Raw genomic sequence first — 26,658 nt, forward strand, 5'->3', positions numbered from 1 at the left:
CCCGATACTGCCATCTCACAGACAGTATCTGCGATTTCAGCTGGGCACACGTCACTTCCAGTACTGTGTGCTACCCTTTGGGCTCGCCTCTGCTCCCAGGGTGTTCACAAAGTGCTTGGCTGTAGTAGCAGCGGCACTTCGCAGGTTGGGGGTGCACGTGTTCCCATATCTCGACGATTGGCTGGTGAAGAACACATCCGAGGCAGGAGCCCTGCAGTCCATGCAGATGACTATTCGCCTCCTGGAGCTACTGGGGTTTGTGATAAATTATCCAAAGTCCCATCTTCTCCCAGTGCAGAAACTCGAATTCATAGGAGCTCTGCTGGATTCTCGGACGGCTCGCGCCTATCTCCCAGAGGCGAGAGCCAACAACTTGTTGTCCCTCGTCTCGCGGGTGCGAGCGTCCCAGCAGATCACAGCTCGGCAGATGTTGAGATTGCTAGGCCACATGGCCTCCACAGTCCATGTGACTCCCATGGCCCGCCTTCACATGAGATCTGCTCAATGGACCCTAGCTTCCCAGTGGTTCCAGGCTGCTGGGGATCTAGAAGATGTAATCCACCTGTCCACGAGTTTTCTCGAATCCCTGTATTGGTGGACGATTTGGTCCAATTTGACTCTGGGACGTCCTTTCCAAATTCCTCAGCCACAAAAAGTGCTGACTTCGGATGCGTCTCTCCTGGGGTGGGGAGCTCATGTCGATGGGCTTCACACCCAAGGAAGCTGGTCCCTCCAGGATCTGCAGATCAATCTTCTGGAGTTGCGAGCGATCTGGAACGCTCTGAAGGCTTTCAGAGATCGGCTGTCCCACCAAATTATCCAAATTCAGACAGACAACCAGGTTGCCATGTATTACATCAACAAGCAGGGGGGCACCGGATCTCGCCCCCTGTGTCAGGAAGCCGTCAGCATGTGGCTCTGGGCTCACCGTCACGGCATGGTGCTCCAAGCCACATATCTGGCAGGCGTAAACAACAGTCTGGCCGACAGGTTGAGCAGGATTATGCAACCTCACGAGTGGTCGCTCAATTCCCGTGTAGTGCGACAGATCTTCCAGGCGTGGGGCACCCCCTTGGTAGACCTCTTCGCATCTCGAGCCAACCACAAAGTCCCTCAGTTCTGTTCCAGGCTTCAGGCCCACGGCAGACTGGCATCGGATGCCTTCCTCCTGGATTGGGGGGAGGGTCTGCTGTATGCTTATCCTCCCATACCTCTGGTGGGGAAGACTTTGTTGAAACTCAAGCAAGACCGAGGCACCATGATTCTGATTGCTCCTTTTTGGCCGCGTCAGATCTGGTTCCCTCTTCTTCTGGAGTTGTCCTCAGAAGAACCGTGGAGATTGGAGTGTTTTCCGACCCTCATCACGCAGGACGAAGGGGCGCTTCTGCATCCCAGCCTCCGGGCCCTGGCTCTCACGGCCTAGATGTTGAGAGCGTAGACTTTGCCTCTTTGGGTCTGTCAGAGGGTGTCTCCCGTGTTTTGCTTGCTTCCAGGAAAGATTCCACCAAGAGGAGTTACTTCTTTCTGTGGAGGAGGTTTGCCGTCTGGTGTGACAGCAAGGACCTAGATCCTCGCTCTTGTCCTACACAGACCCTGCTTGAATACCTTCTGCACTTGTCTGAGTCTGGTCTCAAGACCAACTCTGTAAGGGTTCACCTTAGTGCAATCAGTGCATACCATTATCATGTAGAAGGTAAGCCGATCTCGGGACAGCCTTTAGTTGTTCGCTTCATGAGAGGTTTGCTTTTGTCAAAGCCCCCTGTCAAACCTCCTACAGTGTCATGGGATCTCAATGTCGTTCTCACCCAGCTGATGAAACCTCCTTTTGAGCCACTGGACTCCTGCCATCTGAAGTACTTGACCTGGAAGGTCATTTTCTTGGTGGCAGTTACTTCAGCTCGTAGAGTCAGTGAGCTTCAGGCCCTGGTAGCCCAGGCCCCTTACACCAAATTTCATCATAACAGAGTAGTCCTCCGCACTCACCCTAAGTTCTTGCCAAAGGTTGTGTCGGAGTTCCATCTGAACCAGTCAATTGTCTTGCCAACATTCTTTCCCCGTCCTCATTCCTGCCCTGCTGAACGTCAGCTGCACACATTGGACTGCAAGAGAGCATTGGCCTTCTACCTGGAGCGGACACAGCCCAACAGACAGTCCGCCCAATTGTTTGTTTCTTTTGATCCCAATAGGAGGGGAGTGGCTGTGGGGAAACGCACCATATCCAATTGGCTAGCAGATTGCATTTCCTTCACTTACGCCCAGGCGGGGCTGGCTCTTGAGGGTCATGTCACGGCTCATAATGTTAGAGCCATGGCTGCGTCGGTAGCCCACTTGAAGTCAGCCGCTATTGAAGAAATTTGCAAAGCTGCGACGTGGTCATCTGTCCACACATTCACATCTCATTACTGCCTGTAGCAGGATACCCGACGCGACAGTCAGTTCGGGCAGTCAGTTCTTCAGAACCTGTTTGGGCTTTAGGATCCAACTCCACCCCCCGAGGGCCCTGTTTGTTCTGTTCCAGGCTGCACTCTCAGTTAGTTGGTAAATTTTTTAGGTCAATCTCAGTTATGTCCTCGCCGTTGCGAGGCCCAATTGACCATGGTGGTTGTTTTGAGTGAGCCTGGGGGCTAGGGATACCCCATCAGTGAGAACAAGCAGCCTGCTTGTCCTCGGAGAAAGCGAATGCTACATACCTGTAGAAGGTATTCTCCGAGGACAGCAGGCTGATTGTTCTCACAAACCCGCCCGCCTCCCCTTTGGAGTTGTGTCTTCCCTTGTCTTTGTTTGCTACATATACGACTGGCCGGCACAAGCCGGTTTCGGGCGGGAAGACGGCCGCGCATGCGCGGTGCGCATTGGCGCGCGAGGACTAGCAAAGGCCTTTGCTAGTGAAGATTTCGATTGGAGGGGCTGCCGTGGACGTCACCCATCAGTGAGAACAATCAGCCTGCTGTCCTCGGAGAATACCTTCTACAGGTATGTAGCATTCGCTATACCTCAGTTGTGTCTCAGAATGCATTTGTATTTTGCTGTTCTATGCTGTGAAAGTAATATATGGTTTCCCAGTCTATTTATCCAACTGCTGACTGTATCTCCACTTGGTGGGAAACAAAATGGGTGTTGAGGCAAGGTAGGGTCAGCAGGGGAAAATATTCTTGCATGGTGAAACATTTTACAGCAGGTCCATCTACAAGAATAGATGGTATGAGATATGTAAATACTATATCCTCATAAGATGAATACAGTTAAAGAAACTACCTGGATAATTTCTCTGAAAATGAGCTAATATTTCTGGGTAACATCAGGCTTTGATTTATTTTTTTCTTTGAATTTGGAAGCCAGCCCAAAAAGGTAAAAGCCAGTGGCCAAGACTATCCAGTCCATCCAACCCACCCCCTGCTATCTTTTATAAAGATGCTTTATGTACATGCTATTTTATGTAGTTTAAAATCCAAGTCTCTATGGAACTCTGGTATTTTATATCGTTTAAAATACAAGTCTCTAATCTCTCCTATATCTTTCCTATGAACAATGGAGTTCCTCTTTTTTCTATACTTTCAACTCGACTTGTTTAAAAAGTGGTTGTATACCGCTTGGAAGGTACCTGATGAGCCATATAGCAAGTAACAAACTTGACATTTGAAAACTTGAATCTCCTTTTCTAGTCACTTCATTGACTTCCTATCTATTTCTGTATACTGTTCAAACTCCTTTTATTGACTAACAAGTGCATTCATTCTGTAGCTCCTAGTATTTCCTTTCTTATCCATTTCCAGAAACTCCATTTAATCTGGTAACTCTTATCTGTACCCTTGTCCTCAATTATCAACTCCAGACTCTGTTATTTGTTAGCATGCATTCCTGGAATAGACTTCCTGAGTCAGTACATCATGCTCTCTGGCCCTATTCAAATTTAGGCTAAAAGCCCACTTTTTGAGGCTGCTTTTAACTCTTAACACCCTATTCCCATTTTTTTAAATCATTCCCATAATAAATAACCCCTAATCCCTTATTTGACCTGTTTGGCTTGAATAGATTTTGTCTGTTGAACAGGTATTGTCTTGTGTTTAAATCTAGACTGAAAGCCCACCTCTTTAACATTGCTTTTGACTCGTAACCACTTGTAACCAGTCGCCTCCACCTACCCTCCTCTCCTCCTTCCTGTACACATTAATTGATTTGATTTGCTTACTTAATTTTTTGTCTGTTAGATTGTAAGCTCTTTGAGCAGGGACTGTCTTCTATGTTTGTGCAGCGCTGCGTACGCCTTGTAGCGCTATAGAAATGCTAAATTGTAGAAGTAGTAGTAGTTGTGTTTTCTGCATAGTGCTGCATATATCTAGAAGCACTATAGAAATGATTCTCCGAGGACAAGCAGGCTGCTTGTTCTCACTGATGGGTGACGTCCATGGCAGCCCCTCCAATCGGAATCTTCACTAGCAAAAGCCTTTGCTAGCCCTCGCGCGCCGATGCGCACCGCGCATGCGCAGCCATCTTCCCGCCCGAAACCGGCTCGTGCCGGCCAGTCTTCTTTTGTCCGCGCTCGGTACGGTCGTGTTACGCCGTTTGCTCCCCTTAAGTTGACCTCGCGCGTCTGTTTTGACTTTTCGCTTAAAAAAAAAAAAAAAAGGATTTCGGAAGACCTTTTCGGTCTTTTTCCCTTTCCTCTATTTTCAGTTTTGCCCCGGTAAGTTTCTTTTCGTCTTCGGGGTAGGCCCTTTTGAGGCCTCGGGTCGTATTTTTTCTCCCCCTCTTTTTGGTGCCTTACGCAATCACGAGTTTTGACCTCGCCGGCGTGATTTTTCCGCCCATGTCATCGAAGTCTCCCAGCGGCTTCAAGAAGTGCACCCAGTGCGCCCGGGTAATTTCGCTCACTGACAGGCACGCGTCGTGTCTTCAGTGTCTGGGGGCTGGGCACCGCCCGCAGGCCTGTAGTCTGTGCGCCCTTTTACAAAAGCGGACTCAGGTAGCGAGATTGGCCCAGTGGAACGTTTTGTTCTCGGGCTCTTCGTAGGCATCGGCACCGGGAGTATCGAGTGCATCGACGTCGACAGCGTCCAAACCTCCGTCCTTGGCCGCGACTGCATCGAGGCATCGACCCTCTGCATCGGGGCTGAGACATCGGAAGGCTGCGTCTGCGTCGGTGGTACCGGGACCTCCACTTCTGCTGATGTCGTCGGACGGTGGTGCTTCGACTGGAGTGCAGGTGAGGGCTGTCCATTCCCCTGCTGGTGGCGGTGAGCCTTCGGGTGGGTCTCCCCCTACCCTGAGGGCTCCTGCGGTACAGCCCCCCCGAGACCGACCTTCTTCGGCCTTGGCCCCGAGGAAGCGACGGCTGGATTCTACGTCCTCGTCGGTGCCGGGAAGCTCCGGTGACATGCTTAGTTCTAAAAAGTCGAAGAAGCATAGACACCGGTCCCCTTCCCGTATCGGCACCGAGAGCTCTGGGTCGCCGAGGGAGTCGGCACCCAGTAGGCATCGGCACCGAGAGGACAGCTCACCCTCTGTTCAAGAGGTGTCGATGCGCTCCACTATGGACAGCCCGGAACAGCCTCCACGCCCGGAACAGACTCTGACATCGACGCCTGCATCGGCTTCCACGTCTTTCTCCACAGCCGCTCTGCACGAGAGTCTCCGGGCCGTCCTCCCAGAGATCCTGGGAGAGCTGTTGCGCCCTTCCCCTCCGGTACCGGGGGTGTTTGCGCCACCGGTACCGTCGAGTGAGGCGCCGGCTGGCCCCTTGCCCGGGGTGAGGTCTCAGACATCGGTGCCGCTTGCGGTACCGACTGCGGTCGCCTCCCAGGAAGGCACGTCGATGGCGGAGGGAGCTTCGCCGGTGCGGGCGAGGGAGTCTACCTCTCGACGCTCCCACCGTGGCCGTGGTTCCACGGAGTCGAGCCGGGCACGGCTTCAGACACAGGTCCGTGAACTTGTGTCTGATACCGATGGTGAGGCCTCGTGGGAGGAGGAGGAGGACATCAGATATTTCTCTGACGAGGAGTCTAATGGCCTGCCTTCTGATCCCACTCCCTCCCCTGAAAGGCAGCTTTCTCCTCCCGAGAGTCTGTCTTTTGCGGCCTTTGTCCGGGAGATGTCTACGGCCATCCCTTTCCCGGTGGTTGTGGAGGACGAGCCCAGGGCTGAAATGTTTGAGCTCCTGGACTATCCTTCTCCACCTAAGGAAGCGTCCACAGTACCCATGCATCATGTCCTCAAAAAGACATTGCTGGCGAACTGGACCAAGCCATTAAGTAATCCCCACATTCCCAAGAAGATCGAGTCCCAGTACCGGATCCATGGGGACCCAGAGCTGATGCGCACTCAGTTGCCTCATGACTCTGGAGTTGTGGATCTGGCCCTAAAGAAGGCTAAGAGTTCTAGGGAGCATGCTTCGGCGCCCCCGGGCAAGGACTCTAGAACTTTAAACTCCTTTGGGAGGAAGGCCTACCATTCTTCTATGCTCGTGGCCAAAATCCAATCCTACCAGCTCTACACGAGCATACATATGTGGAATAATGTGCGGCAGCTGGCGGGCTTGGTGCATAAGCTCCCTCCTGAGCAAGCCAAGCCATTTCAGGAGGTGGTCAGGCAGCTGAAGGCGTGCAGAAAATTCCTGGCCAGAGGGGTGTACGACACCTTTGATGTTGCGTCCAGGGCCGCTGCTCAAGGTGTGGTGATGCGCAGACTCTCATGGCTGCGTGCCTCCGACCTGGAGAATAGGATCCAGCAGCGGATTGCGGACTCGCCTTGCCGTGCGGATAATATTTTTGGAGAGAAGGTCGAACAGGTGGTAGAGCAGCTCCACCAGCGGGATACCGCTTTCGACAAGTTCTCCCGCCGGCAGCCTTCAGCCTCTACCTCTACAGGTAGACGGTTTTTGGGGGAAGGAAGACTGTTCCCTACTCTTCTGGTAAGCGTAGGTACAATCCTCCTCCTCGACAGCCTGCGGCCCAGGCTAAGCCCCAGCGCGCTCGCTCTCGTCAGCAGCGTGCGCCTCAGCAAGGCCCCGCGGCTCCCCAGCAAAAGCAAGGGACGAGCTTTTGACTGGCTCCAGCAGAGCATAGCCGACATCCAAGTGTCAGTGCCGGGCGACCTACCGGTCGGAGGGAGGTTGAAAGTTTTTCACCAAAGGTGGCCTCTCATAATCTCCTAAGGGCCCTGAACAAATATCTGGTCAAAGAAAAGTTCAGGATGCTTTCCCTGGGCACCCTTCTTCCCATGATTCAGGAAAACGATTGGCTATGCTCTCTGGACTTGAAGGACGCCTACACTCACATCCCGATACTGCCAGCTCACAGACAGTATCTGCGATTTCAGCTGGGCACACGTCACTTCCAGTACTGTGTGCTACCCTTTTGGGCTCGCCTCTGCGCCCAGAGTGTTCACGAAGTGCTTGGCTGTAGTAGCAGCGGCACTTCGCAGACTGGGGGTACACGTGTTCCCATATCTCGACGATTGGCTGGTGAAGAACACAACCAAGGCAGGAGCTCTACAGTCCATGCAGATGACTATTCGCCTCCTGGAGCTACTGGGGTTTGTGATAAATTATCCCAAGTCCCACCTTCTCCCAGTGCAGAAACTCGAATTCATAGGAGTTCTGCTGGATTCTCGGACGGCTCGTGCCTATCTCCCAGAGGCGAGAGCCAACAACTTGTTGTCCTTCGTCTCGCTGGTGCGAGCGTCCCAGTAGGTCACAGCTCGGCAGATGTTGAGGTTGCTGGGCCACATGGCCTCCACAGTTCATGTGACTCCCATGGCCCGCCTTCACATGAGATCTGCCCAATGGACCCTAGCATCCCAGTGGTTTCAGGCTGCTGGGGATCTAGAAGACGTGTCCACGAGTTTTCTCTCAAATCCCTGTATTGGTGGACGATTTGGTCCAATTTGACTCTGGGACGTCCTTTCCAAATTCCTCAGCCACAAAAAGTGCTGACGACGGATGCGTCTCTCCTGGGGTGGGGAGCTCATGTCGATGGGCTTCACACCCAGGGAAGCTGGTCCCTCCAGGAATGCGATCTGCAGATCAATCTTCTGGAGTTACGAGCGGTCTGGAACGCTCTGAAGGCTTTCAGAGATCGGCTGTCCCACCAAATTATCCAAATTCAGACAGACAACCAGGTTGCCATGTATTACATCAACAAGCAGGGGGGCACCGGATCTCGCCCCCTGTGTCAGGAGGCCGTCAGCATGTGGCTCTGGGCTCGCCGTCAGGGCATGGTGCTCCAAGCCACATATCTGGCAGGCGTAAACAACAGTCTGGCTGACAGGTTGAGCAGGATTATGCAACCTCACGAGTGGTCGCTCAATTCCCGTGTAGTTCGTCAGATCTTCCAGGTGTGGGGCACCCCCTTGATAGATCTTTTCGCATCTTGAGCCAACCACAAAGTCCCTCAGTTCTGTTCCAGGCTTCAGGCCCACGGCAGACTGGCATCGGATGCCTTCCTCCTGGACTGGGGGTAGGGTCTGCTGTATGCTTATCCTCCCATACCTCTGGTAGGGAAGACTTTGTTGAAACTCAAGCAAGACCGAGGCACCATGATTCTGATTGCTCCTTTTTGGCCGCATCAGATCTGGTTCCCTCTTCTTCTGGAGTTGTCCTCCGAAGAACCGTGGAGATTGGAGTGTTTTCCGACCCTCATCACACAGGACGAAGGGGCGCTTCTGCATCCCAACCTCCGGTCTCTGGCCCTCACGGCCTGGATGTTGAGAGCGTAGACTTTGCCTCTTTGGGTCTGTCAGAGGGTGTCTCTTGCATCTTGCTTGCTTCCAGGAAAGATTCCACTAAGAGGAGTTACTTCTTTCTATGGAGGAGGTTTGCCGTCTGGTGTGACAGCAAGGCCCTAGATCCTCGCTCTTGTCCTACACAGACCCTGCTTGAATACCTTCTGCACTTGTCTGAGTCTGGTCTCAAGACCAACTCTGTAAGGGTTCACCTTAGTGCAATCAGTGCATACCATTACCGTGTGGAAGGTAAGCCGATCTCAGGACAGCCTTTAGTTCGCTTCATGAGAGGTTTGCTTTTGTCAAAGCCCCCTGTCAAACCTCCTACAGTGTCATGGGATCTCAATGTCGTTCTCACCCAGCTGATGAAACCTCCTTTTGAGCCACTGAATTCCTGCCATCTGAAGTACTTGACCTGGAAGGTCATTTTCTTGGTGGCAGTTACTTCAGCTCGTAGAGTCAGTGAGCTTCAGGCCCTGGTAGCCCAGGCCCCTTACACAAAATTTCATCACAACAGAGTAGTCCTCCGCACTCACCCTAAGTTCTTGCCAAAGGTTGTGTCGGAGTTCCATCTGAACCAGTCAATTGTCTTGCCAACATTTTTTCCCCGTCCTCATTCCTGCCCTGCTGAACATCAGCTGCACACATTGGACTGCAAGAGAGCATTGGCCTTCTATCTGGAGCGGACACAGCCCAACAGACAGTCCGCCCAATTGTTTGTTTCTTTTGATCCCAACAGGAGGGGAGTGGCTGTGGGGAAACGCACCATATCCAATTGGCTAGCAGATTTCATTTCCTTCACTTACGCCCAGGCTGGGCTGGCTCTTGAGGGTCATGTCACGGCTCATAATGTTAGAGCCATGGCAGCGTCGGTAGCCCACTTGAAGTCAGCCACTATTGAAGAGATTTGCAAAGCTGCGACGTGGTCATCTGTCCACACATTCACATCTCATTACTGCCTGCAGCAGTATACCCGACGCGACAGTCGGTTCGGGCAGTCAGTGCTTCAGAATCTGTTCGGGGTTTAGAATCCAACTCCACCCCCCTAGGCCCATGTTTATTCTGTTCCAGGCTGCACTCTGTTAGTTGGATAAATTGTTAGGTCAATCTCAGTTATGTCCTCGCCGTTGCGAGGCCCAATTGACCATGGTTGTTGTTTTGAGTGAGCCTGGGGGCTAGGGATACCCCATCAGTGAGAACAAGCAGCCTGCTTGTCCTCGGAGAAAGCGAATGCTACATACCTGTAGAAGGTATTCTCCAAGGACAGCAGGCTGATTGTTCTCACAAACCCGCCCGCCTCCCCTTTTGGAGTTGTCTTCCCTTCTCTTTGTCTTGCTACATATGAGACTGGCCGGCACGAGCCGGTTTCGGGCGGGAAGACGGCCGCGCATGCGCGGTGCGCTAGGGCTAGCAAAAGCTTTTGCTAGTGAAGATTCTGATTGGAGGGGCTGCCGTGGACGTCACCCATCAGTGAGAACAATCAGCCTGCTGTCCTCGGAGAATACCTTCTACAGGTATGTAGCATTCGCTTTAGAAGTGGTCCCAGAGTTTTCACACTTCCCAGAGTTTACATAGCTTCGTTAGGACCTGATTTACTAAGTGTTCATCCTGTGTCTAAGGGAAAAGAGCTCAGTAAATCTGGCCCTTGATGTATTACTGCTGCCAGCAGATCCCCTTGCCACCCAGTCACTCTGGAGCCGAAGTAGAAAGCTATGCATTAGAGCCACTGATCCTCTCTGCTTCTAAGGTGAGGTTCCCATAAAAAATTGGCTGTGGGTACAGTAATCTGTGAGTATGCAAATTACTACTATATTTATGTTATGGCAGTAATCTGCAGCTCCTTGCAAAATGTTGTCCTTCCTGTCATTGCTCCTTTTTGATACGACCTAGACGTACATCCGAGTGATCTGCAACGCTCTAAAGGCTTTCAGAGATCGGCTGTCCAACCAAATTATCTTAATTCAAAGAGACAGATTACACCAACAAACAGGGGGGGCCCTGGATCTCACTCTGTGTCAGGAAGCCATCCAGATGTGGGTCTTGGCATGCCGTCACGGCATGTTTCTGCAAGCCACTTATCTAGCAGGTGTAAACAACATTCTGGCCGACAGACTGAGCAGAATAATGCAACCACACGAATATGGCCTTAGCCCGCAAGATCTTCCGGGAGTGGGGCACCCCCTCGGTGGATCTTTTTGCCACTCAACCACAAGGTCCCTCAGTTCTGTTCCAGGATTCAGGCCCACGACAGACTAGCGTCCGATTCCTTTCTCCTACATTGGGGAAGACTTTGTTGAAACTCAAGCAAGACTGCGGAACCATGATTCTGATTCCGCCGTGCAGTGTTTCCCGACCCTCATCACTCAGAATGAGGGGTCACTTCTTCATCCCAACCTCCAGTGCCTGGATGTTGAGAGCCTTGAATTAGCTTCCTTGGGTCTTTCGGAGGGTGTCTCCTGGGTCTTGCTGGCTTCCAGGAAAGATTCCACTAAGAGGTGTTACCCTTTGAAATGGAGGAGGTTTGCTGTCTGGTGTGACAGCAAGGCCCTAAATCCCCTTTCTTGTCCTTCACAGCCCCTTCTTGAATACCTTCTTCACTTATCAGTCTGATCTCAAGATCAACTCCGTATGGGTTCACCTTAGTGCAATTAGTGCATAGAAGGTAAGCCTAACTCTGGAGAGCCTTTAATTGTTCGCTTCATGAGAGGTTTGCTTTTGTCAAAGCCCCCTGTCAAACCTCCACCAGTGTCATGGAATCTCAATGTCATTCTCACCTAGCTGATGAAAGCTCCTTTTGAGCCACTGAATTCCTGCCATCTGAAGTACTTGACCTGAAAGATCGTTTTCTTGGTGGCTGTTACTTCAGCTCCTAGGGTCAGTGAGCTTCAGGCCTTTAGTGGATGCACCTTATGCTAAGTATTATCACAGTAGATTAGTCCTCTGCACACACCCTAAGTTCCTGCTGAAGGTGATGTCAGAGTTTCATCTGAGCCAGTCGATTGTCTTGCTAACATTTTTTTCTCTCCTCATGCCCACCCTGGCAAAATTAGCTTGCACACCTTGGACTGTAAGAGAGCGTTGGCCTTTTACATGGAGCAGACAAAGCCCTTCAGACAGTCCGCCCAGTTGTTGATCCCAACAGGAGGGGAGTCGCCATCGGTAAACGCACCATTTCTAAGTGGCTAGCAGATTTTATTTCCTTCTCTTATGCCCAGGCTGGGCTGACTCTAGAGGGCCACGTCACGGCTCATGATGTCAGAGCCATGGCTGCGTCTGTAGCCCACTTGAAGTCAGCCTCCATTGAAGAGATTTGCAAAGCTGTGACATGGTCTTCAGTCCACACATTCACATCTCATTACTGTCTTGAGCAGGATACCCGACATGACAGTTGGTTTGGGCAGTCAGTGTTGCAGAATCTATTTGGAGCTTAGAATCCAACTCCACCCTCCTAGGCCCATGTTGTTCTGTTTCAGGCTGCACTCTCAGCTAGTTTGTATACAGTTTCACGTTAATCTGTGTTATGTCCTCGCCGTTGCGAAGCTCAATTGACCTTTGTTTTTTTGGGTAAGGCTGGATGCTAGGGATACCCCACTTGTGAGAATGATTCAGCCTGCTTGTCCTCGGAGAAAGCGAAGATACTTACCTGTAGCAGGTATTCTCCGAGGACAGCAGACTGATCATTCTCACCCACCTCCCCTTGAAGTTTTTATTTTTCTTTTATTTATGTTTTTGGATTAAACTGAGGAGTGCGGGCGGGAAGGCACTCTGCTTATGTGCGGTATGGCACACACGCCAGAAGGCTCTAGCAAAACTTTCTTTTTTGCTACACGATATGCCGGTTCCCGAGCCAACGTGGATCGTCGACCCGCTTGTGAGAATGATCAGCGTGCTGTCCTCGGAGAATACCTGTTACAGTTAAGTATCTTCGCTTTATAGAACCACCAGACAGCAGTAAACCAACACTCTTTTGCCACACAAAAACATCTTCAAAATATAAATCCCCCCCCTCTTGTACCTATCCTGGGGACACTAAAATATTTAAAACCCTTTGGACACAAGCAACTTTTAACCACATCCTTTTTTGCTGTTAATCAAGTTTCAGTTAAAAATAGGCAGTCTAATTCAGCTAGTAACAAATCCTAGACTAAATGCCATCTCTTAACCAATGATATCGCACTTACATCCACCCCCTCCTTTTGTTTGATTTCATTCTTCACACTTTCTAGGATAAGATACTTAAGAAATGTGTTCGGCATGCTAAGTACTTTGGTCTGAGTGACAAGCTTACAAAATTAAAATATTACAAAAGAATAATTTTAAATATAAACCAGATTATCCTATGGTCATACCATCTAAGAAAATACATCCTACCCTCCTTTTCAGCCCCCAGTTCCAGCCCCCTTCATCCACATGCCTTGCATTAGGGCCCCCCCTTTTCAGCTCCAGACCCATTCCACCTGCCCCAGGCATGCCCCATTTTCCCTCCAGCACCAGGCATGGCCCCCTTCTCCCATCTGAGCACCCCCTCCCCAGTCCCCTTCTCCCATCTGAGACCCCCCGACCTGCCTACCAGCTCCGTTGAAAGACAGCCCTCTTTCTCCTGCCACCACCCTGCCTTTAAAAAAAAAAAATCTGTGAAACGGCATTGCAGGCAGCGTCTGCCCTGCGTGTAAAAGAAGCAAATCACCTCATCGTCGTCGGGCCTTCCCTCACTATGTCCTGCCCTCATGGAAATAGGAAGTTACCTCAGAGGAGGGCAGGTCATAGTGAGGGAAGGCCTGACAACGACGAGGCGATTTGCTTCTTTTACACGCAGGGCAGACGCTGCCTGCGATGCCGCTTCACAGATTTTTTTTTTAAAGGCAGCGTGGTGGCAGGAGAAAGAGGGCTGTCGTCTTTCGACGGAGCTGGTAGGCAGGTCGGGGGGTCTCAGATGGGAGAAGGGGACTGGGGAGGGGAAGGGGGTCTTAGATGGGAGAAGTGGGGTGGGATGGGGAGGGGGGTCTCGAGAGAAGGGGACGGGTGGGGTGGGGGGTCTCAGATGAGAGAAGGGAACTGGGGTGGGGAGGGGGTGCTCAGATGGGAGAAGGGGGCTAGAATTGGGGTCTGAGGGAAAATGGGGGCCATGCCTGGTGCTGGTGGGAAAATGGGGCATGCTTGGGGCAGGTGGAATGGGTCTGGCGCTGAAAAGGGGGGCCCTAATGCAAGGCATGTGGATGAAGGGGGCTGGAACTGGGGGCTGAAAAGGAGGGTAGGTGGGATAAGGGGGCTAGTACTGGAACTGGGGGCTGAAAAGTGGCAGGGGTTGAAACTGTGAGGATTGGGGGCTGAAAAGGGGACAGGGAGAAGTGGCTGGGGGCTGAAGCTTGGGACTGGTTGGGGATAAGGGCTGGGGCTGAAACTGCGGACTGGTGGGATAATGGAGCTGAAACTGGGGGCTGAAAAGGGAGGGGCAGGTGGGAGATGTGGGCTGTAGCTAGAACTAGGGGCAGGTGGGCTAAATGGGCTGGAACTGGGGGCAGAGAGAAGGGACAGATCCTGGATGGAAGGGAGAGCAAGAGGGAGGGCAGACCCTGGATGAATGGGAGAGGGAGGGCAAATGGTGGATTGAAAGGGCAGACAGTGGATGGAAGGGATAGAAAGGGCAGACAGTGGATGGAAGGGGGAGAGAGAGAGGGCAGAGATAGAGGGCAGATGTGCATGAAAGGGCCAGGGAGAGAGGGCAGACACTGGATGGCAGAGAAAGAACGAAGACAGGTGCTGGATGGAAGGAAGACAGTGAAAAGATGAGGAAAGCAGAAACCAGAGACAACAAACTGTAAATAAAATATATATTTTTATTTTTTTGCTTTAGGATAGTATTGTAGCTGTGTTAATGTTTATAATAGAATAAATAAGGTAATCTTTTTATTGGACTAATTTTAATACATTTTGACAAACTTTCGGAGAACAAAACCCCTTCCTCAGGTCAGGATAGGACACTGTAACAGCACTATACTGTATTGACCTGAGGAAGAAGGTTTTGGCCTCTGACAGCTAAATGTATTAGTCCAATAAAATGGTATTATTTTATTTTCTATATTTGTTTTATTTCTATTTGTTAATTTGTAAAGTGGTGATTGTTAGTTTTTTCAAATTTACATGTGCTGTCTTTATATTTTGCACAGTACTAGGGGACATTTTCTGTTTCTGTGGTGTTGCATTGTATGCAGAGTCTGGCATCTTGGGGGTTCAGTTTAATTTTTGTCTAAATAGAAAGTTTATGATTACTTATTCTATAGTGGATTAGGGTGTATCTGTGTTTGTGAAAAAGACATGGCTTTCTGTTGACATTGACTGTGCAGGATTGACGATCTGTACTATTCTGTCTGATTTCGTTTTACAATAGGTGAATTGATGTTCTAGTGCTCACTGTAGTGTTTAAGATGCTTTCCTTTTCCTTGTGTAACTCTTAGAAATGACTGCTTATGGTATGGTAGAATTGCTCTATAGGTCCTGAGTGTTTCGTATTCTCGGTATGCCTAGTACTGGATTTTGGAGGGGGGGGTACACCACTGCAGATATCTCAAATCTTTTTCCAAATTATATAAATTTGATGATGCTAGTACACAGGGGCGTATCTGACCTGCGGCGGTAGGGGGGGCCAGGGCCAGAGTGAGGGGGCACATTATAGCCCCCCCCGCCGCCGCCGCCATTGCCGATCCCCCTCCCCCCAGCCGCTGCCATTGCCAACCCTCCCCCTCCGTTGCTCGCCTACCTTCGCTGGCGGGGGACCCCAACCCCCGCCAGCCGAGGTCCGCGTCCTCCTGCCGCTGCCGCTGCCGCTGCCGGCTGCCTTTGGTCCTTTCATTTTTCCATTGAAGCTGGCGCCGCCGCCGACGAAAAAGTTTCTTTTGAATCTGACGTCGCTGCACGTTGCACGTTGTACGTGCAGGACGTCAGACTCAGAAACAATTTCTGAGTCTGACGTCCTGCACGTACAACGTGCAGCGACGTCAGATTCAAAAGAAACTTTCGTCGGCGCCAGCTTCAATGGAAAAATGAAAGGACCAAAGGCAGCCGGCAGCGGCAGCGGCAGCGGCAGGAGGACGCGGACCTCGGCTGGCGGGGGTTGGGGTCCCCCGCCAGCGAAGGTAGGCGAGCAACGGAGGGGGAGGGTTGGCAGCGGTAGGGGGGGCCAGGGCGAAATCTGCGGGGGCCCAGGCCCCTGAGGCCCCACGCAGATACGCCCCTGCTAGTACATTGTTGAAGTATCTACGGTAGTACCTGTACGTGGTTTTATGCTGCTGCTGTTCAGATTCAAGGAATTGAGTTTCGTTAAAAGTAGTAACTAAGCATTTGAACAAACTTTAATAATTGAGTTGATAATCTTTACTATTTTCCAGCTGAAGATCGTGATGCCAGCGGGTATGGAGATGATGATAGAAAATATGGTGGTTCGTATGGACAAGGAGGCAATAGAGGGCATGGGGGATATGATAGAAGTCCTGCAGGAGGAATGAGGTAAATGACGATCCCTAGGGATCTTAGTTTTGTGGTTAAAATTACGACTGATTGATTTCCACATCTAACACGTTATACACACAGCTGTTTAAGACACACAAGTCTAGAATGAGTATAAGATTCTATATAGCTTCTGTCCATAGGGGTTGTTAACGCTTCCTTCTAGGAAAACAAGTAGAAATATGGAAAGTCTCTCTTTTTCTCCAATGACATGCAGGCTGAATAATCCACACTGATGGCTGACATTGGCAGAGCCACAATGCAGGTAAGCTTCCCAACATTCTATTTTTAGAATATTTTAGGAGCAGCCAAACACGCACCTTGCATGCTGTTGCCATGGAGGACCAAGCTAGTCTTCCATGGAGCAGGAAGGTCACTTCTCCTTGATCTCCCTTCACCTCATATCTTTGGTATTTTCTTTCCAATTATTGTCACTGTCTTCTCTTGAAAATTATCAGGTTGTATAAGTGCCTTCAACCCCTTTAGTGTCCCAGTTAGGTTTTTGCAGCACTTTGTTTCCTTTTTTTACCATGACTCACAAGGCCCTCTTAGACTTTGAGCTACCTGGTTGGGGTAGAATCCTTTTCCATAGTCATTTGATTTTTGCTTTGGATATTTTTTCAACTGTGTTCCAAAAGCCACCCAGTGGTTTTAAAAAGTGCTTCTGGTTCTGCAGGACCATGTCCCTCACAATCGCTTGTAATTGGTGCCTGCAGTGTCTGGGACCTGACTGTAATTTTTTTTTTTTTTTGAAAATTGTTTCCAGCTGTCAGGAAGAAGCATTAGAGACTGAGAAGCGGTTCAGATTTATTTTTGGTGCTAAGAAGTCTGGTTCATTGAATTTAGCATAAATGGCATCGGTTCCAGTGGCTCCCGGAGTTGCATTGATGTCAAAGGAGGTCTCCACCTGCCTTAACATGTATTGGTAGTGGCCATCGAGATCAAGCATCCTCCAATCCTACGTTAAGGACAAGGAAAGATTTGATGACATCCTCGTCGATGCTGAGGGAACCCAATGCCATGCATTGGGTGGCGGTCAAGAAGTATCAGTATTGGTCCCCATTCGAGGCACAGCATCAAACACCAGGACATCAATACCCAAGAACTGTCCATGCTATGAAAGCCACTCACCCTCCAAGGAGTGAGCAGGTACTACAATCTCCATTGAGAACTGACTGCCCTGGCTGAGCCATGCCTTTACCGATGCCTTTTGGCTTGATTCAATGCACAGACGTTGAGTGCTTTGTCAGACCTGCCAGAACTCCAGCCCATTCTGGAGGTCACACATTTGACACTGATGCCCTGCATGATGTCAGACTTGTCAAGTCCTTTGGAGGAGAAAGCTTCCTTGGGGCATAGTCCTCAGTGCCCTTTCCTTGGGGCATAGATCACATCCCTCAGTGCCCTGTCAGAAGGTCAAGGTAGGTACAGACTCAAAACTCCCACAGAGGAGTATTTTCAAACAAGAAGTACTCTTGAAGGAGGGATCTATTTGATCTTCAGACCCTGCTCCTTCTCATGGAAGGTCACCCCCTGAAGAACTCTCCTCCTCCAATTTTTAAGAAGATGGCTAAGTCATTTGAATTAGAAACTGTTGATAAGCCTAGAGCTGAGTTATTGGACATCCTCCAGTTTAACTGTCCTCCAGAGGATGCTGTGACCATGCCTATGTACAAGATCCTTCAGTCTGGATGGAGTAGGACAGTGTTTCCCAAGTCTGGTACTGGAGTACCCTTGCCAGTCAGATTTTCAGGATATCCACAATAAATATGTGTGAAAGATTTCATATAATGGAGGTAGTATATGCAAATCAAGTTCATGCATATTCATTGTGGACATTCTGAAAATCTGACTGGCAAAGGGGTACTCCAGGACTGGACTTGGGGAAACACTGGAGTAGGAGACCCATCCCCCCACCTCAAAAAAAAAAAAAATTTAATTCTACAGCCTATACCCATGAAGGCTCACTCTATGTATAGAGTCCAGAAAACTGGATTTGAGAAACTTTGGCTTCCATATCATCAAGCTGATCAATCCATAGACTGGTGGGTTGTGTCCATCTACCAGCAGGTGGAGATAGAGAGCAAACTTTTGCCTCCCTATATGTGGTCATGTGCTGCCGGAAACTCCTCAGTATGTTCTCTATCTCAGCAGGTGGTGGTCACACACAGCAGCAGCTCTGGCTAGGCCTCCAAGCCTAATCCTTAGGTTTTGTTGAGGCCTGGGGTTGAGGGCTCTTTTGAGCAAGTGCAAACCTGGTGGTGCCAGGTCCCTCCTTTTCTCCCCCCTCCCGCTGGCTCCGTTAAAAAAAAAAAAAAAAAAAAATTTTAAACGTCCTTAAAGGCGTTTATTTCGACGTTTATTTAAACGTTCATTGCAGCTACTCACTGGGACACCAGTTCGTTACAGCTCGGAGCGGCAAGCAGGTAATTTTACCTTTTTATAGCGGGCAGGGGGGTTCCCCGATTCTTCTCCTCGTGGCATATGGCGTCGGAGGGCGAGGGCGCAAAGGGTCACTCTCCGGAGCGCTTCTAGAGGGGATGCGGGGGTTTTACAGCCTGATTCGCCCTTGATGGGTGACAGTTTAGTGACCGATGAATGTCCCGGTCCTTCCTCCGGCGTGGCGGTTTTTCCCGCCATAAACGCCCATCCCCCGCTCCTCGCCTCCGCCATCTTGGCCGGCCACGCGGCTCGGACGGCTTCTTCGTGGGCCGCCCTTGAGGTTGGAGACATTAATGCCATGAACGCCCTTAATTTGGGCGACGGCACAAAAGCGGCTAAAGTTAAGCGCCGTTCTTCCCGCGCGTCTCCTTCGCGGAGTGTCGCGCCGGACGCCATTTTGGATGCGCAGCATGTCTCTCCCCCGCTCTTGCGAGCGCCGGTTGAGGGTGCGTCTAGGGCTGTTGCCCAGGCTGCGGAAGTGCACAGTCTGGGGGGTTTCTCCCCCGAGTTTGTTTTGCTGCTGCATCAGGCTTTCCTCATGCAAAACGCTGCCCCTGCTCCCTCGTCTGGTAAAGAGGTTGATGTTCCCAGAGGTAACGCCCTCGGGTTGATTCCCAGGCCTTGGAGGACTTTGTCTCCTCCGATGTAGATGAGGGCAGCGTGTCTGAGGTCTCCCAACGGTCCTTTGCGGATTCCTTGGAGGAGATAGATCCCCGCTCGGATGGAGTGGATGACCCCTCTGCAGCGCGGCTTTTTAGCCCAGAGGATTTGCCCAACCTGTTGTTACAGGCCATGGACACTTTGAAGATTTCCTCTCCGGAGGACGTCTCTCCCTCAGCCCCTGTTGGCTCTGCCATTATGCTGGGGACGAAGCGCCCGCCTAGAACCTTCCACGTGCATGATGCCATGCACACCTTAATTTCGGCTCAATGGGATGTCCCGGAAGCGAGCCTTAAAGTGGCTAGGGCTATGTCCCGCCTCTATCCTTTGGCTGTGAGTGAACGTGAGGCCTATCTGTGGCCTACCGTGGATTCTTTAATCACTGCGGTGACTAAGAAAATGGCTTTGCCGGTGGAAGGTGGCACGGCCCTGAAGGACGCCCAAGACAGAAGATTGGAGGCGGCCTTAAGGTCGTCCTTTGAGGTGGCTGCTTTAAGTTTGCAGGCCTCAGTTTGCGGCTCCTATGTGGCCAGGGCGTGCCTGACTATGGTGCAGCGGGCTTCCCCCTCGGATCTTTCCTTGAGGGCTGATTGGCCGGCCCTGGAATCGGGCTTAGCCTATTTGGCAGACTTGCTGTAAGATGTCTTGAGGGCCTCAGCTAAAGGCATGGCTCAGACAATCTCTGCGCGGCGGTGGCTTTGGCTGAAACATTGGTCTGCTGACCACGCCTCTAAATCCCACCTGGCTAGATTGCCTTTTAAAGGCAAGCTGCTCTTGGGGTCGAGCTGGACAAAATCGTGACCGATCTCGGCACGTCTAAGGGCAAGAAATTACCAGAGGTCAGGGCTCGGGCTAGTACTCGTCCCGGTACCTTCAGAGGACGGTTGCAGGAAGCCCGTCGGTACCGCCCGGGCAAGTCGGGCTCCTCTGCCCCTTCTTCCTTCAAGAGGAATTTCTCCCCCAAGCAGCATTCCTTTCGCAGAGACCGCCGTCCCGGAGGTGCTCCCTCCGGTCCTCCCCCAGGGTCTCGTACCCAATGACGGGGCCTGGGTCCACGCCCCAGTGCAGATTGGAGGACGGCTGTCCTCATTTCTGGGCGAGTGGACCACAATAACTTCAGACGCGTGGGTGCTGGAAGTCATCAGAGACGGCTACAAGCTAGAGTTCTGCCGACCCTTAAAAGACGGGTTCGTACTCTCTCCCTGCAAGTCTCCGGTCAAAGCTGTGGCAGTGCAGCAGACCTTGGACAATCTGATCCGCCTGGGCGCGGTCGTTCCGGTGCCAGAAAGTCAGCTTGGCAAGGGACGTTTCTCCATTTACTTTGTGGTACCAAAGAAAGGAGGTTCTGTCCGGCCTATCCTCGACCTCAAAGGGGTCAATCGGGCCTTGAAAGTGCGGCACTTTCGCATGGAGACTCTCCGCTCTGTTATAGCGGCAGTGAAGGCAGGAGAGTTCCTGGCATCCTTGGACATCAAGGAAGCGTACCTGCATATTCCCATCTGGCCTCCTCATCAACGCTTTCTGCGTTTTGCAGTCCTGGGACGACACTTCCAGTTCAGAGCCCTCCCATTCGGGTTGGCTACTGCTCCGCGGACCTTTTCCAAAGTAATGGTGGTCATCGCGGCCTTCCTACGAAAGGAAGGGGTACAAGTCCATCCTTATCTGGACGACTGGTTGATCCGAGCCCCCTCTTATGCAGAGTGCGGCAAAGCTGTGAACCGGGTAGTTGCTCTTTTGAGCTCCCTGGGATGGATCATCAACTGGGAGAAGAGCCAGCTGCGCCCGACTCAGTCCCTGGAGTACCTGGGAGTTCGATTCGACACCCAAGTGGGCAGAGTGTTCCTGCCAGACAATCGGATTGTCAAACTTCAGGCTCAAGTGGACCAGTTCCTAGTAGCCTCTCCTCCTCGGGCTTGGGACTATGTGCAGCTGTTGGGCTCTATGACGGCCACGATGGAAGTAGTGCCCTGGGCCAGGGCTCATATGAGACCACTTCAACAATCTTTGCTGCGGCGCTGGACTCCGATGTCGGAGGATTATGCTGTGCGCCTTCCCTTGGACCCAGCAGTGCGCAAGGCGCTGAGCTGGTGGATGCAGACAGACAAGTTGTCTGCGGGAATGCCTCTGGTGACCCCAGAGTGGATTGTCGTCACGACGGACGCCTCTTTGTCGGGCTGGGGAGCCCACTGCTTGGGAAGGACAGCGCAGGGGCTCTGGTCTCCTGCAGAGGCAAAGTGGTCTATCAACCTCCTGGAACTCAGAGCCATTCGGTTGGCGCTTTTGGAGTTCATCCCGGTACTGGTGTTGAAGCCTGTACGGGTCCTGTCAGACAATGCCACGGCTGTGGCCTATGTCATCCGCCAGGGAGGTACCAAGAGCGCCCCTCTAGCCAAGGAGGCTATGAATCTTTGCCAGTGGGCGGAAGCGAACCTGGAGCAGCTTTCAGCGGCCCACATTGCCGGAGTCATGAATGTCAAGGCGGTCTTTCTCAGTCGCCATACCTTGGAGCCCGGAGAGTGGCAACTATCTGCTCAGGCGTTCTTGGACATCACGAAGCGCTGGGGCCAGCCGAGCCTAGATCTGATGGCGTCATCGGCCAATTGCCATGTGCCGCGCTTTTTCAGCAGAGGACGGGACCCTCGATCCCTGGGAGTAGATGCTCTTCTCCAACAGTGGCCGACACAAGAGCTCCTCTGTGTGTTCCCGCCCTGGCCCATGTTGGGCAGGGTGCTAGACCGGGTGGCAAAGCATCCCGGCAGGGTAATCCTGGTGGGTCCGGATTGGCCCAGACGTCCCTGGTATGCGGACTTGATCAGGCTCTCAGTCGACGATCCTCTGCGGCTGTCAGTGGAGCAGGGCCTGTTACATCAGGGTCCCGTGGTGATGGAGGATCCCTCCCCCTTTGGTCTTACGGCCTGGCTATTGAGCGGCAGCGTCTGAGGAAGAAGGGCTTCTCAGACAAGGTCATTGCCACTATGCTAAGAGCGAGGAAGCGCTCTACTTCTACTGCTTACGCCAGGGTTTGGCGTATCTTTGCAGCGTGGTGTGAAGCAGGCTCACTTTCTCCCTTCACTGCTCCAATTTCTTCAGTGTTGGCGTTCCTGCAAGAAGGTCTGGAGAAAGGCCTGTCGCTCAGTTCCCTTAAAGTCCAGGTAGCGGCTCTGGCTTGCTTCAGGGGCCGCCTGAAGGGTGCTTCCCTGGCTTCGCAGCCAGATGTGGTGCGCTTTCTCAAGGGAGTTAATCACCTGTGACCTCCTCTGCACTCAGTGGTGCCTGCATGGAATCTCAACCTGGTGCTAAGAGCATTGCAGAAGCCGCCTTTTGAACCCTTGTCAAGGGCATCTCTGAAAGACCTGACGTGGAAAGCAGTCTTTTTGGTGGCTATCACTTCAGCCAGAAGAGTTTCCGAGCTCCAGGCGCTCTCATGTCGAGAGCCTTTTCTGCAGTTCACTGAGGCAGGAGTGACTATTCGCACAGTGCCTTCCTTTCTGCCCAAGATTGTTTCTCGCTTCCATGTGAATCAGCAGCTCTGTCTCCCTTCCTTTCGTAGGGAGGACTACCCAGAGGAGTACTCTGCTCTTAAATATCTGGATGTGAGACGAGTCATCATCAGATACTTGGAAGTGACCAATGATTTCCGGAAATCGGATCATCTGTTTGTCCTGTTTGCAGGTCCTTGTAAGGGTCTGCAGGCTGCTAAGCCTACAGTGGCAAGATGGGTCAAGGAAGCCATTGCAGCGGCTTATGTGGCCGCAGGGAAGGTGCCGCCTATCCAGCTGAAGGCTCACTCCACGAGAGCTCAGGCGGCCTCGATGGCAGAGGCCGGATCCGTCTCCTTGGAAGAGATATGCAAGGCGGCAACTTGGGCTTCGGCTCATACATTCTCCAAGCATTACCGTTTGACGGTGGCTGCAAGGGCGGAGGCCCGGTTTGGAGCTTCAGTGTTGAGGTCAGGGATTTCAATGTCCCGCCCTGGGTGAGTACTGCTTCGGTACATCCCACCAGTCTATGGATTGATCAGCTTGATGATATGGAAGGTAAAATTATGTATAATCATACCTGATAATTTTCTTTCCATTAATCATAGCTGATCAATCCATAGCCCCTCCCAGATATCTGTACTGATTTTATTCTGGTTGCATTTCAGGTTCAAGTTTAGTCTTCAGTTACTTCAGAAAGACTTCGTGTTCAAGTTTTTTCACTTGGATTCTTCAAGAGTTGAGACGAGTTTGTGTTACAGTGAGCTGCTGCATTCCTCTCCCCCCCGTTTTACGGGGCTGGATTGAGACATAAATTCTGCCGGCACTCCCTCCCGCTTCGTGCGGCTGTAGGGCAGCTTGTACCCCTCCCGCTTCGGCGGTGTTAGGGTCAGTCAGCTCCTCCCGCGGTTGCGGTTGCAGGATAAGCCAGATCCCCCCGCATCGGCGGGTGTGGTGTCCCTCCCCCGCTCCGCGGGGATGAGCTGGACGGATTCCCCTCCCCCACTTGTGTGGGGATGAGCTGGGTTAATTCCCCTCCCCCGTTTCGGCGGTGGTGAGCTGGGCAGAGTGTCCCTTCGTGGGTGTAATTCTCTAAGTGCTGAGTCCTGCGGATGGAGCTTTGATATCGACATACTGAGGAGTTTCCGGCAGCACATGACCACATATAGGGAGGCAAAAGTTTGCTCTCTATCTCCACCTGCTGGTAGATGGACACAACCCACCAGTCTATGGATTGATCAGCTATGATTAATGGAAAGAAAATTATCAGGTATGATTATACATAATTTTACCTTCCTTACCATTGTATGATCATTAAATCCACTCTCCAAAGAACCAAGACTCGCTCTTCAATACCCTGGAGTCTTTTGGGAGAAAAGTTTTTCAGAATGTTATATTCTCTTTCCATTCCGACCATTTTTTCATAAGCATGCACTTGTGGAACTTTGTCTCCAAACTCTGCCACACTGCTCACTCTCTGCCTCGGAGAAAGCTGCAGAACTTCGCCAGTTAGTAGCTGAACAGAAGGAGATGGCTGGAGCAACCTATGATGATTTTTGTTGTGGCATCCAGAGCCTCTGCTAGGGTATTGATGTGCAGACTTGCCTGGCTGTGTGCTTCAAACCTATAGCTGGCAAAGCTGGTGGATGTTCTAGGTCACAGAGACTGTCTCCAAAAAAAAAAAAAAAAAAAAAAGTGGAGGAGGTCTGTGATCTCATTAAGAAGCATACCGATACCATTAAGTCACTGTCCCAGCCCATTCTTGGCTCATGCTCTTCTAGGGGAGGTACTTGGGCAGAGGGCAAACGAGGCTCTAATACACTTAGTGTCATAGGATACTTCCATCCTCTCACATCCATCGCTGGGTACAGTGCTCGCTCTTGTGGCAGCAGAGGGCTCAGAAGTCTCAATCAGCTCCCCAGTCTAAGCAAGGAACAAGCTTTTGACTGACTCCAAGTGCATAGCCACTGTAACAGTAGCTGTTCTGGATGACCTACTGGTATGGGGAGAAGCTTTATCCTTTCCAAGAAAGATGGCCCCTTGTAACCTCAGACCAGTGGGTTCTCACACAGGCTACACCATGCACCAAGAGCATAGTTTAAGCTCTCAGTATCAGGAATTGCTTACTCAGGAATTCTTCTTTTATACAGGCTGGAGTGATTGAACCCATTCCACTAGGTGTAAAGGGGAAGGGATTTTATTCCAAGGACTTCCTGATCACAAAGAAAACAGAATTTTGTCCTATCCTAAACCCTGAACAAATATATCTGGTAAAACAAAAATTCAGGATGGTTTCTCTGGGCAACCGAGTTCCATGATTCAGGAGCAAAATTGGTTCTGCCTGTTGTAACTGTTGTAACAAAGTGGTAAACAAACGTAAAATATCAAAGAGCAAAAGAAAGGAACTACAATATTTTTGTTAGGAAAGGAAGTACATTCACAAGAGAACCCAAAGTAAATTCAGTCATACCAGCTAAAAAAAAATCGTTCTCACTATCTCTCTCTGGCACCAGGAGCCCAATGAGCCAGTCAATATGTGGCAGTGGGCCTCCTCACAAGGAATGATTCTCAGAGCCAGTTGTCTGGCAGACACTGTTGGGTCATGCAGCCACACCAAGTGGTCAGTAAACATGAGCGTAGCCCTTGGGTGGACCTCTTCGCTACTCACTTGAATTGCAAATTCCACTGGTACTGCTCCAGACAGGGATGTCTTTCTCCTCGATTTGGGGAAGGGCCTTCTGTGCACGTATACTCCAGTATCTCCAATTCAAGCAAGACAGGGGAAACATCACCCCATATTAGCTGAGACAAATTTGGTTCTCCCTGCTCCTGGACTTAACTTGTTGGGACCTGTGGAGACTGGAATGCTTTCCGACACTCAGAATGAAGGATTCTTCTTATATCCCAACCTTCAGTCTCTAGTCCTCAAATCTGAGATATTGATAGGAAAGAAATATATTTCTTTAAATCTTCCAGAGGGTGTCTCCCAAGTTTTGCTTACTCCTAGGAGAAATTCCACTAGAAGGTGATATAGTTCCAAGTGGAGGAGGTTTACTGTCTTCTTGATTACCCTACACCTTTGGGTCAGGTCTCAAGACCACCTTTGTAAGGGTACACCTTGGTGCATTTGGAGCTCAGCCTTTTAGTTGTTTGCTTCATGAAGGACCTGAAACCCCCTATCAAATCCCTCACGTGAAAGCTCCCTTTGAGCCACTTAACACCTGTCACCTGAAGTACCTGACCTGGAGGGTCATGTTTTTGGTGGCAGTCACTTCAGCACACAAGGATATTGAGCTCCTAGCTTATGTACCTTAAACAGAATTTCACTACAATAGTTCTGCGTACACATACTAGATTTATTTATTTACAAAAGCTTTATATACCACGAAGTGTCAAGATGTTTTCTATGCAGTTTACAATAAAATAAAACTGCCTTAAGAAAAGGTACACGTCAAAAGCACATACAGTATTCCTTGTCATCAAGCAGATGAAGCCATTACATATGGGTTATGTCCATCAACCAGCAGGGGAGATAGAGAGCACTCAAACTTTCACAGTGCCCTCTTGGCCAGCTAGCTCCACTGCCTCTTCAGTATTCTCTATCTCCCTTAGCAGGGTGGCTGCAGCTTGTTCGAGCTCCAGAAAAATCTGCCGGGAGGTGGTTCCTGGCTTGCCAGTTGTTAACCGGGGTGTTGGAGGCTATAGCAGCTTCACTTTAAAGGCACATGGGTTAGCCCTTTCCCTGCCTTACCCATACCTCTGTGGATGTGGACATATTGCCTTGCTTTCCCTGTCCTTACCCACCAACAGTGGATGCAGGCATATAGGTTCGCCCTTTCCCTGCCTTTCCCACTCA

The 26,658-nt window shown here is 51.0% G+C and overlaps 1 protein-coding gene across 2 annotated transcripts in view; it reads left to right on the forward strand.

Moving 5' to 3' along the window:
• TAF15 (TATA-box binding protein associated factor 15) overlaps positions 1–26,658 on the forward strand; it is a 329,472-nt gene that overhangs the window by 135,112 nt on the left and 167,702 nt on the right. For both annotated transcript variants that reach the window (XM_030185658.1, XM_030185659.1), the window contains one exon: positions 16,104–16,221. In XM_030185658.1, the coding sequence (XP_030041518.1) occupies positions 16,104–16,221 (118 nt within the window). The remainder of the gene's footprint in view (positions 1–16,103; positions 16,222–26,658) is intronic.

Source organism: Microcaecilia unicolor, chromosome 13 (assembly GCF_901765095.1).
Source record: "Microcaecilia unicolor chromosome 13, aMicUni1.1, whole genome shotgun sequence".
Taxonomy (NCBI): Eukaryota; Metazoa; Chordata; class Amphibia; order Gymnophiona; family Siphonopidae; genus Microcaecilia; species Microcaecilia unicolor.